This window comes from Sinohyriopsis cumingii, chromosome 2 (assembly GCF_028554795.1).
Source record: "Sinohyriopsis cumingii isolate HCF-2022 chromosome 2, ASM2855479v2, whole genome shotgun sequence".
NCBI classification, from domain to species: domain Eukaryota; kingdom Metazoa; phylum Mollusca; class Bivalvia; order Unionida; family Unionidae; genus Sinohyriopsis; species Sinohyriopsis cumingii.
In genome coordinates this window covers 34,866,326-34,879,464 of record NC_142962.1, presented here as the reverse complement: position 1 = coordinate 34,879,464, position 13,139 = coordinate 34,866,326, and the positions used below count along the sequence as shown (strand labels likewise).

The 13,139-nt window shown below is 35.7% G+C and overlaps 1 protein-coding gene across 2 annotated transcripts in view; it reads left to right on the top strand.

Annotated features, from left to right (window-relative positions):
- The first annotated feature begins 11,837 nt into the window (after positions 1-11,837).
- The window catches only part of LOC149804607 (spastin-like), a 106,349-nt gene continuing 105,047 nt past the window's right edge, over positions 11,838-13,139 (top strand). For both annotated transcript variants that reach the window (XM_089942375.1, XM_089942368.1), the window contains exon 1: positions 11,838-12,271. In XM_089942375.1, the coding sequence (XP_089798501.1) occupies positions 11,878-12,271 (394 nt within the window). In that variant the 5' untranslated portion in view covers positions 11,838-11,877. The remainder of the gene's footprint in view (positions 12,272-13,139) is intronic.

Here is a 13,139-nt window from a genome sequence, read left to right as displayed (position 1 = left end):
GGTGCGAAATTGAAAGCACATATTTTAAACGCATATAAATCCAGAAAATACCGCGGCTCATATGGTTTGCTCCATAAAGAAGCTTTCATTCAGGATGCATCTATACTGATAAATATAGGTTTGATCATGAGCTCTTAGATATTAAAGTTATTGAATTTTTAAAATCATGGTGTTTGCATAGGTTTACTTTGGGAACTGAAATAGTACCTCGAATCCTTTAAGAATTGTGTGGTTAATTTGATACAGTTGTGGCGATTGGTCAGTTGTGAATGTTAAACCGAAAGAAATGCAACAACTGTACAATGCTGACGTACGACTCTATGCTCAACGGACGAAGTGTAATACTCATATCTCCCTTGACCTTAATAAATGTAACAGGAGTCCATCGAAGAGACAGATACAGTAATAGATAATACTATTTCTGCTCTTTGAATCGCGAAGTGTTGATACCACCTTTGATAACCTTAGAAGACAACAAGATTTTCAAATTAGTTGCTATGGTGGACATATCGGATGTCAACTTGCCACCATTTCATTTATGATGAACAAGGCATCATAAGAATTCAGGTACAAACCCCATGTTGATATGTCTTTATATTTTGCGAGGAGCAACGATAAGATTTTCAAGATGGATACTATGGTGGCTACATTCGATTTCAGACTAGAACCATTTCTATTGAGTATCAAATAGATATCAAAAGAGTACTTTAGTGAAAGCGCAATGCCGATATGACAGTCATCTCGAAGATTTAGTGGTTAGATTTTCCAGATGGCCATTGTGGCAGTCATGCTAAAAGTGCGAAAGGCACCATTTTATATCGCCACCAACGGGACATCATAAGAAACATTTCAGTAAAAAAACACATACTGATATCACCATTCATTCAAGAGAAATAGTGACAACAAGATTTTCTAGATGCCCACTGTACTAGGCATATTGAATTTCTGAATGGCACCATTAGGACCAACCAGACATCGTAACAAGTTGTTTAGTAAAACACCAATGTTGATACGATCGACCATCCATTCAGGAGTAGTGATAACACTATTTTCATGACTTCCGCTGTTGTGGCCATAATGAACATCAGACCGACCCCAATTTTAGGCTGAAAGAACTATCGATAATAAGAACTCTTCAAGTGTAAACCTCATTGTAATACCATTGGTAATAGCAAGTTTTTCAAGGTGCTCACTCTTGCAACCATATCGGACATCAGATCGGCCCCATTTTTATTTAGGGCCATACAAGACATCATAAAAAGTCTTTCTGGTGAAAATGCCATGACATTACTACTATTGCAATATGGATGATTCGCGAAATCAAGATCTTTAAGATGGCCCCTGCTGCGGCCATACAAGACATATGATCTGCATCATTTTTATTTCGGACTAACTAGACATAATAAGAAGTCTTCTTTGTGAAAATACTGGATATCAGATAGCATTTTCATTTCGGACTAACAATACATCGTAACAAATCTTTTAGTGAAACGCCCATGTTCATAAGAGAAGCGATAACAAAACTTTCAATATGGCCAATGTGGCGACCTTATTAGATGTCCGAGCGGAACCATTTTCATTTAAGACGAACTAGACAATAGGATCAATGAGTGTGTAAAATTTCATGGTAATCTTCCATGCAGCCAGGGAAGAATTGCGATAACAAACTTGTGTTAACGGACGATTAACCGACCATCCCATTAGCTCTTCTGGTCCATGCCTTGATGAGTTAATAATAATAATAATAATAATAATAATAAACTTAAAACTCACCACTACATATGTTTGGAAAACAATTTTGAAGTGTTATACATATTTAATTTGCATTGTTTATTATGTTTTTCTTAAAATATTATTTATTATTTGCTAAGGGTTATGTAAAATTGTATTTTATAGCTGATCTTGTCCAAAATCAAATTCATGTTCTACCTGACCTGAATAATTGTTCTGGTTTTGTAAACATGTTTATCTCACTGAGCCAAGAACATCGGAATTTCACCATGAAATGCCGGGTCTACCTGATGTTTACATTTTATATTATAATTTTTGTAACAGATTTTATTTTGTAAACATTTGAATTCTTCTAGAAAGTAACTTTCTATTAGGTAAATATTTTTTTAAAGTGATAATTTTGACCTAGGTCAGATAGATGAGTATAAACTCTTGTTTACTGGAAAAATTATTTATTCCTGCGATAACATGTGGGCAGAAATGATTTAAATTGTTGCATTCAGATTCTGATTTGTCTGAAATTATTATTATTCTGTGGAAATACAAAGTTCTCGATTATATTCTTGGATTCTTAAAGCGAAATTAAAATAAGGATATACTCTATGATTATATTTTTGTGATTCAAGAAAAATCTGTTGGCACATCGCTATTACACAGACCAGCACAGGAGCATCAACACCTTCAGCGTTGTGGATGTTTCGTATACCACAAAAGTTTGTTTAAAACTGTATTCATTATGTTGGTAATGCTATGATTATTTGGGATTTAATTCGCAATACCGTAAGTTATTTTTACATTTTCATTTGTACGCAAAGGAAACAAATAATTTGTTAAATTTTACAAAACTTGTTGGTTGTCGCTCTTTTCTATTAGTTATTTCAAGACCATAGAGTCGTGATATAAGGTTTCTCGAGTTTCTACATCTTCATCCATTAAAGGTTATTCTATTTTAGTAGCAATAATTATGTTTGACGGCGGATTGGCATCATATCTAACCGTTTCAAAGGTCTTCATGCCAGGGCGCTTTCTGTCAAATTATATTCAGTAGTTTGGGAAAAGTCGTTTTAAACGTTTTACCGTGTTTAGCAACGGCAGTCATATTTCAGTCATATTTGACCAACACTGTTTAAAAAGGTATAAAAAATCATGTTCGTAAATTTCGGAGAAGATGACGTTGTTAACATTTGTTCATTTTTAGCAACGGCGGGTACATACAGTAGCGCATCGGCAGAGTTTGTATGAAGATGAAAGGCCATTATGCCAGGGTGTTTGCTGTCAAATTCTATTCGGCAGATATTGCGAAGTCGTATAAAGGTTTTTCGATTTCTGCATCATTTATATAAACTTTGAAATGCCTTCATATCAGTAGGTTGCGTGCAGGGTTTTGCAGAAACTTTTTTGGCGGTTTTCGACAAGTTGATCTTTTAGCAACTGTTAGCGGCCAACGCACAGGTTTTCTAGAGTTTCGGTAACGACGACCATAATTATGGCTGATCTGCATCATTTGCATAAATTTGAAATGGCTTCATGCCATGTTACATTCTGAACACCTGGATAAATACTGTTCAGCGATTTTGGAGAAGTTGAAAAAGATTTTTTTTGTAACGGTGATAATGGATCTACATCATTTGTATACAGGTGAAATGTCATTACGCCAGGATTTTTTGTGCGTGGTCTGCTAAAATAGGTCTAACGAATCTTGAAAAAAATAACAAAAATATAGTAGCAATCGTTGACCGACGCTCAGCGAACGTATGAAGCAGGACGTGGCACAAAGAACCACACTATAAGCTCACTTGGTTGTTACGGCCAGGTGAGCTAGCTATAATAATAACCACATAAACCATATCCAAATTCTAAACAAAAGCTCAGGTGAAATTCAAAACAAAACCATAAAAAGTTCAATGTAAAAAATAGAAGCATGGTAATAATTTCATATGGACATGGCCTGAGTTGATTATGTATTAACTTCACATCTCGTTAATTTAATGCGTCATCATAGGTGTACTTATACGTTTCAAATACTAAAATTTAGGTAACGTGTTAGTAAAAATTATATACAAACCTAAAATACAATGCTAGTAAACATTATATACAAACCTAAAGAATAAGTATTAGTAAAGAAAAACGTTCCAAAGCAAAACAGCAGAGAACAAAAGTAAAGACGTAAAACGAAACAAATCAAAATTTGAAATGATATTAAAATTTTATTCAAATCAGGAATAAAATTATATGTTTACTTAAAAGGTAAATAAAAAAATATTTGTAGCAAAATAAACTGAAAGGTAAAAACATGCAAACCAGCTAATAAAAAATATGCAAAATAAATAAACAAAACATGATAAGTGTAAAGTTGTTAATAAGTGGAGAGACCGTATATAAAAAATATATTCTCAACAAAAATATAACAAAATAAATCCATACTCTTTCTTAGAACCTGATGACCTACAATGCATCATAACTATTTATTACGAAAATAATCGCGTGCATACAAATAATTACATTTGTATAAATATGCGTCTCCAGGACATACAAATTTTGCCTAAAATTGCAACTTATAATTTGTGCAGGAATTCCATGGAAGTACATTTATACACACGATTTAGACTGTATTTATAAATAATGATGTTTGTAATATAAACAAACAATCACTTGGTATGAACATCTAACACTATAACAACCTACATCATGCTAGTCTGAAAAAAAAAGAGAAATCCCTTTCCATACATTATTTTTTCGTGGTACGTTTAGGACTTTCGATATTTAAAGCTTGCTCTAGCTAGAGTTTCTTTCAATATAATTTTCGTATTAGAGTTTTTCTCACATAAATAGCCTGAATCATAAAAAAGAGGGGGAAAATAAGTCCGAATAAGTTCAATTAAGAGTGCCTTGGATGTGTCGAGCGATTACGTTAAGTTTCAGGTACGAAGGTTTTTGAATATATATGCGCACATGTATGTGTATGATATGACAGTTTTGGAACCGCCATGGTAAAATCTCCCTATATTACAGATTTATCTGTAAGTAATTAACTGCCATTATCTGGATAATGCCCGTACATTAACAAATGCCTGGTTGCCTCCAATGCAGAAGACAAAATCTTATAGATATTTCAAAATAAGTAAAAAAACTGAAGATTTTACAGCTGTTTCAACAAGATAATGATTTGTCACGAAAACACCAAATCAAGGTTTTCTGAAATTCTATAATACCAGTGTTGTCAGTCAACGCACAATTTGGAAAGAGAAACGTGTAGATACATTATCGTAACAACAACCGATGTATAGTTTAATTGTTACATACAGGGTACGTGCTCAACTAATCCGAATCGAACAAAAAAGAATGGTTAAAACGGTTCTGAGAAAAGTCCGAGTTGTGCGAGTGCACATACGGATATGCTATCTCTTCGATAAAATTACAAAGAAAAAAAAAGAAAAAAAATGTTTTCTAGGGTAGAACTTCTAAAGCATTCAAATTGTTTTAAAACACGACATAAAAAGAACAATAAATGATGAGATAAAAACATGATTAAGTACATGGTGTATTCTGAAAAACGTGTAACGTTGACCGTACCGTCATAAACATGCTGTAACCAACGTTTTAATGGTGCCTGAAGCAGACGATCCGCCGTCATGGATCTGCCGAAGATTAGATCTAAAAGATGCATGCACATACAAAATAAAAAAAGAGACTCGATGAGCACAAGGACTACATAATTTGGAAAACAGAATTAAATAATTATTTTGTATTGATTCGTGGTGGTGCTGACCAGACTCTTTAGCAAGGACAAGGGCTTAAGACATCAGCAAGACATTTTCTCGGCATAATTAATATTCCGTCTTAATACCAAGGAAAAATTGAATAACTGTGTTTTTCGTGAAATTCTAGCTGGGACTATAATAACAAAATTCCCTCGTTATATTTAACAAAACCACGCCTTAAGCTCAAGCAAGCCGTGAAAGGAAAAATTTGGTTCTATTAGCAGGTTATACTTCAGGAATATATATTCCAAATATGGGCATAATCAACGATGATAATTTTATATAAAAGCAGATAAAATTAAACACCAAGAAGCTGATAGTAATACTTAAGTCACGTAGACACGCACGTGCGGCATACTATTGTGATGTCTGCGCTGACATTTTCAAATGTCAAAGATTGCTCCAAAGCAACATTTGCATACAAAAAGGAGAAAAATCACCAATTTCCTGTTATATGTGACAAGGCTGATATTGTAAGGCTTCATGGCGATGTGTCAAACTGTGGCACATTGCACGTGAACGTGCGAGTTCGTGTGTTAGCATTATTGGGATGCACTGAAAAATGTATTTATATTTTCGGTGAATAACGAAAGCGTAGTGTCAACCTGCTTTATCAGATAACTACACGTTCTCATCTTATTTCATTGTTGTGAAATTTGTACTCACTATAGATGATCTCTGAATACGATAAACTGAAACTAAACCTTTTTTTTCGTTACACGCGGAAACGCTTGCATTACGCAATAGCTGAGCGTGTGAGCGGACCTGCCGCCCCCACGCTGAAAGAAATGGCAAACTTTTCACCAAATTTTTTTCTTATCCTGATATGTTATGATACACCATTACATTTAAGACAAATAACTGTCTAAGCCGAATATCCTTTAAATCTATCATTAGTTTCTTCATTTTTTTTAAACTAAAAATAAATGCCTACTTAACTTCTGACAAGCTTCTAAGACAAAATAATAATAATAAAAAAATATAAATAAAATATAAAGCCTTGGAAAGAGAAATTTCGGTAAATTCTTGGCATAAACCTCATGCAGATTTATTTACAGCGTATAAACATGTACACATGTCTCTGTGTGTGAAGGTGCATTTAAACGTCATGTATACCAAGAAGCCTTCAAATTTCACAGATTACGAAATTAGCAACAATACACAATATACAAATGTATTCTGAGGAAAAAGCGCAAAAGGCACGTTCGTGTCTTTGCGATCAACAGCAAACGTTAGTGAAGATTATCATAACACACATATATGGACCTCTGGCGTCAAGACTTAACACGCACAACACAACCACGTAAAAGTCATTGTTTGGTGTCTGACCTAATGTACCAACGTTTGATTCCCAACAGCATATACTGGGCTTTACAATTCGAAAACCAACGAATATAAGTGCCAAAGGAAATACACAATAGAATAATGAAAAACGGTGGGGATATATATAAATCCAATTTCACCCGCAAAATCACTTCTAAAATTTAAGCCCCGAAGATTTTCTTTTTTTAAATGTATACGTAGTCTCGGAAAACGTCCATTGTGACGAGTTTGGTTATGGAGATTTACTGGCCATGTGGTCCAACTTTACAGATTATGAACTTAGGACATATTTTGGCACGTCATAGGCCTTAGCCGTCAACTGCTAGAACAAAGATACATTGGCGTCTCCATGGAAAAAAGTAGAAAATGTTCTGAATGACGAGCAATACATAATACGCGAGCAGACCCCAATACAGGTCATACTTTTGAAACCAGCCATTTTCGTGTGTTATAAGAATCGTTATACAGGCGAAATGTCGTCTTTGGTACTTCCGTTTGATAGCTTCAAGACAATGATTGTGAAAATATATGTATATGAAACAAAACGTACGTGTTAGGAAATTATTAAAAGGCAGTGATAAGAAGAACAAAAAAAAAATTACACATAATAAAATATTTTTTTTTCAAACGTTCTAACGAAACATTTACCTGGCTACATAACTTTTCGTGCACGAATAGTTTAAAAGACTGCATTAAAAAAGAACTGTTCAAATGTTATGGATTCGTACAGCAATATAAAAACGTAGTCAATGCCGTATGTAAGATCAAACTGACATAATTCTCGTAGACTTGTATAGTAACTAAAATGTTTTAAAAGCTTATGTGGTGTTGCCAGGCGGAAGACAGGAAAATGGGGTTTTCTCATTCTATGCCGTTTTTTTATATATAGAATAAACCCAATAACTTGTATGATATACATGTAGGTCGACGCTAAACCCATTTTCGAAACCTACTTGGTTTAAAGCCTAGTTAAGTCAAACAAAACTTAATGATTTTTTTTATTATACAAATGGATGGTATAATATAGATTTCACGCGTTCTACTTTTGGCTATTCAATATTTTTCTCACTTGCCAACACTATTTTTAATCACAGTTTAGAAACAATTTCTGCAGGCATACTTTCAAAACTACATAAAATTTGATCTATTAAAAAGCCCAAAACATTCGCAGCATCACAGTAGCGCAAGTGTGGTGATAGTCAGGTACAACGCAACACACATGATAGCGGACCAATGACACTTTTACATTCAAAACATGAATATTGTCCTTTTTGCAACTTTCATATACTTTAAAAATTTTCATCCTTATGCAATACGGTTTGTTCATTATCCGCAGAGAAGCAAGCATGGAATCTACAACTTTCGGTGAGTCTGTAAACTGACGGTAGAAACGTTCAAGTATGAATCACAGCACCACGTTCTTACACGTGTGCAATTTAAGGCCAAACCGACTATCACCAACCTGCGATAGAACAGGCGAGCAAGCTGTTTGAATCGGTGGTGCAAGTTGCACATATATAACCAACAACATTTCTGGGTGTAATACACTCGCAATACTCGACTAGCAAAAAATCAAACCTGGATATCATATATGGTCTAAACTTAAAAAATCACGACTTTATATTACAATACTGGAAGATATGGAGTTAGCTTGAATAACAATATTACCATGTCCTCTTGCAAAGCGTGTAGAATGTGCTGAAAACTGACATATGGAGGGAACAATAATAAAGTTGTGCGTCTTTATGAATAAACAATAAAAGACGAAAATGAAAATAAAGACGCTGTGGTTAATAATAATAGCACGAGATTTGAATGTTGGTCTTGCATGGATGGGCATTGTTCACTATATACATGTTTATACTAATGCTACGACACGCATCTTGGTTTGATTGAAAATCCACGAATGTAAATGCCGCAAGGTGTCTGATTGTATCTTATATGAATGGATGTCTCTGTCATTGTTACGATTATTGCTGACAATTACAAGCTTACCTACATAGTCTAGCTCAAAGCGGCAACACAGTTCGGGATCTGAACTTTTCAGCGTCACGATTAATTATACCAACTCGAAATGCTATGTAAGTGATTTTTTTTTTGTTGCCGATGTTCACAATACTGGATATTTCCTGCCGAGGAAATGGAAGCCAAGTGCTTCTCCCCAAGGACACCGATGCTGCAGACAAATGTGGCCTGCACTGTATAGAAACCGTGACCCTTGAATAACAAATCTGACGCTCTACCGACTGAGATACTGCATCCCACCCCCCTTTCTCGGAAATAAAAATTTTGGGCAATAGTCACTAACCAAAATGGAAAACAATGTCACATGACATTAAATCAGATGCAGTAATACTGGAGCAGCCATATATCTCGACGTTCTAGAGATAATGTTTGCGGTTGCGAGCAGTACGTTTTCAGTGAACTGACGGTAAACGTTTTTCTACGAAATTTATTTTCCCGAGGTAATCAAGCATGCGAAGAAAAAAAATCTTATTAACAGCACATTCCCGCTCTAAAGTGGGGGCCTGTTTATCCCTCAATCGTCGTGGTTTAACTTTCTAACGCTTGGACTGCCTTGAAATTTGAGAGAAACAAAAATTATGCGTTTTCCTTCCGCGCCGCTCTGAACAATGACTAACTGTTAACGTTCCCACGACCTTCCATGGGGTTCATTAGGGGCCTTTCTTGTGGTGCGCTTTATTTTACGACGGCAAACAACAATATCTGCTTTATCTAAAAAAAGATTTTCATAAATGTTATAATGAAAACTGCTTAATTACATATAAATATAATCACAAAACTTTATTATGGAGTAAAAAGTGCTTGTGAAAGCACTGGGAATGTACCCTGCGGGCCTCAATACCTTCGTGTCGCGAATTAAAATCTAATTTACATGGCCTCTGCGTCAAACCAGACGCCTAGTAGGGTGCACCTGCCTCTCAACAGGCACTAAAGGAATGTAATGCCTATCTAGCGGTACATGAGCCCTATGATTTTGCTAACATAAAAGAAGGCAGTCGTCTGGAATTAATATAATCTATTCAATATGTATTTGAGATTTGACACCTATTCATTTCAGACAATGATTATGTTCAACGCGGAGAAACTCGACAGAATAAAAACAATGACCTGGCTAATGCTTCAACATTTTACATAATGAAAAATTCTGTAATGACCAAACCATAGTTTACCTGCAAAGACGTGTAAATTGAAAATGTAATATATTAAAATACAACGCGAACATGTTTTACAAAATGTTTAAACATTTTAAAATAAAAAAGATGTAGATATTGTACACACACGTGCTTGTAAAGGTTATAATTAAGTTTTAAGGCAATATATTGGCATGGTTATTTTGATTAATTCAATATCATGTAAATATTTATATACATTCACTTCCAAAAACATTTTAAAACTACATAAAATAAACAGAAAAAAGCGAAAACAAAACTTTATAGGAAGACAATATTCTTGAATACTTTCGTCATCCAACATCATTAACTACATTTAACTTAACTTTTGCATATACATTACATACATACATGCATTTTTGCCTTTGCTACCAAGCGAGTGAAAGCTATTATCAGAACATCCAATGCCACCAGGCTGTATTCCAATTGTGTGCAATTATTCGGACTTCATGAAGTCTCCATGAATTCGAAACTTTCGCACTTTGGAAGAAGGTTTAGTAAAGAATCTGGTCCTGTGTATGACTTCCCTAATAACTGCACTTTATTTTCTGACATGGATTTCAACTCGAGCAAAGTTGGTCTGCTGTCCAAGTTTACACGAAGACATTCTCTGACAACTTTCTGAAGGTCGTCTGAATATTCGGACTTAATCTGCCTGTGAAGAATCAAAGGTGGGAAAGAGTAGCAGAATTTACTCTGAGCCACTGTGGACGGTAAGGGAGCAATGATTTCATACAATATACACCCTAGACCCCAGGCCAACGTCTCGGGACCATGGGATAGACCTTGCGTCTGCTCCGGTGAATGGAAAAGGCAAACGTTTCTAGAAATCATTTCCGTTGAGAAATGGCGACCCGATTTAAGTGGCAAATACAGCAGCATGTTCTCCAGTTTGATTTCACCGTCGCTGCTGATAACCACGTGCTGAGGCTGACATAGTTCCCAAGGGGTCAAGCCATTCTCCTGAAGATACAGTAGCACATCTGACAACTTAAAAAGCAATTGCCAAGCCAAGAACTCTGGTGACCTTATCTGAGATAGGTACAATCGGAAAGATAAATCCTGCAGATTAATTTTTGGAAAATCCAGAACGAAACACTCGATTTCAGAAGAATAGTCCACCATTCCAACATAGCAATTCATTAAGTTACGGTGTCGCAGTATTCGCCACTTTTCGCGCTCTTCTTCAAATACCATGGTATGATTGCCGATTGTATTGCATAATGCACATGGCTCGTTGAGGTGTTCCGATTTGATTAGCACTTCTCGATTGTCCAGCAGGCATCTCCCAGGGTGAATCTGGTGAGTTTTGTGATGAACGTGATTGGGGAAATTGAAATTATAATCAATAAACGTGCCATCCAGGTTAAAATCATCAGGAATACGAAAATGACACAAAAACTGCTTAATAATTGTAGGCAATGGTAAATCAGCAACTTGCTGCATGCGCTGGAGTGTAAGCCTCGATAAAATTGCTGAGCGACACATATCTTGCAGTGATTTTACCAGTTTAAGTGAATTTGGAACATAATCCGTTAATATCGATAGTGTATATAAATCTGCTTTGTTTTCCTTTCCCGCCATAACTGTACATTCCCTTAACCAGCTGTCACGCTCACCCTACTGCTAGGTTAACATCGCTCTACAGAGATTTATAGTCGCTGTGTGTATTGTAGTGTCACGCTTTATTGTTGCCAATCGCGGTTCATCTCCAGGGAATCCCTTATGACGTCTTGGTATTTTCCCTTCTGTTCGGATTACTTTTGATATTAACGTTACCAATAATCGTTCAGATCAAATATTTTACATTCCCACAATTCCCGCAAAATATATTGTACATAATTTGAACATGGCGGTGATGAAAAACAATGAATCGGAGGGGAACGGGACGACTTTGGGGTCGTAGAAGAAACGAAGGAAAGGGTAAACCAACACCTAGAGACCAAGTCTCTTTTCACAGACGCAATTTTAGAATATTTGCCGCGCCATTGCTGTATTTATTTGCTGTTCTCAGGACCATCGCATTTCAGCTTTGGGTCGTGTTAGGGATTCTGATTTGTCGAGGCCACAGTCTCGCAGCTTATTCTCGAAGCCGAGCCCCAGCAAGGGGCAACAAGGATGCTGAATCAGGCATGAGTAGCCCCGGGAAGTCAGACCACAGGCCCGGGCCCGGGGATCCTGTGCTTGCCACCCAGAAGCACCATCATCGGAAGGCATTTGAGTACATTTCAAAGGCCCTTAAAATAGACGAAGAAGATGCTGGTAAGTCAACGGTGTTGTATTTATTTCTTTTCTTTCTATTTTATTTCATTTTGATTAGTTTGAGTTTACTCTGACCATTGCCACCCCGTTTTGTATATATGGACTTTTATGTTGGGGTGTAGGGTCATAGTCCATTCCCTATCGAAAAGTTGGGGTGCATAGAAACTCAGAAACGCCGGAACGCACCGAAACGCCGGAGCACAATAAAAATATCGGAACGCACTTAAGTTATATCGTATATACCATAGTGTATATTGGTTGTAATGTATAATTCATATCTGTGACATTTAATATTAGTTATATAATAAGTTATTATGTGCTTTCATTTTTGTCCGCGCATAATTCTTCTGTTTTTCCTTATTGTAGCAATATGGGGATGATTTCTCTGAGTTACGAATATATGAAAATGGAATATTTATAACATGGCCTAACACTAATGCAATCACTTAAGTTTACTATACTGCCCTGTAAAACATAATAATCGGGAAGCATATAACCAAATGTGCATGCGGAACATCTTGTTTTAGCTAATGCACATGTTCGGGCCAACAATTTTGGTTGAAATTTCGAGCTTTTCATTGTGTGTATGTATGTATGAGAGAGAGAGAGAGAGAGAGAGAGAGAGAGACAGAGCATGATTGTTACATCTAATCATTGTGAAGAATAATTTGAAAATTTATTTTGTTCTGAGGACCTCTGCATGATTTCAGATGTACATGCTTTCATAGTAATTCCTCTCTTACTGAACAGGTGGACATTATATTGGCATTTAATCATGACACTTTTTGTGGGAATGTGCTCAACATTTTGTTTCTAAACTCTAATTTTGTTTTACTTAATTTGTCTTATAATCTACTTAAATATATAT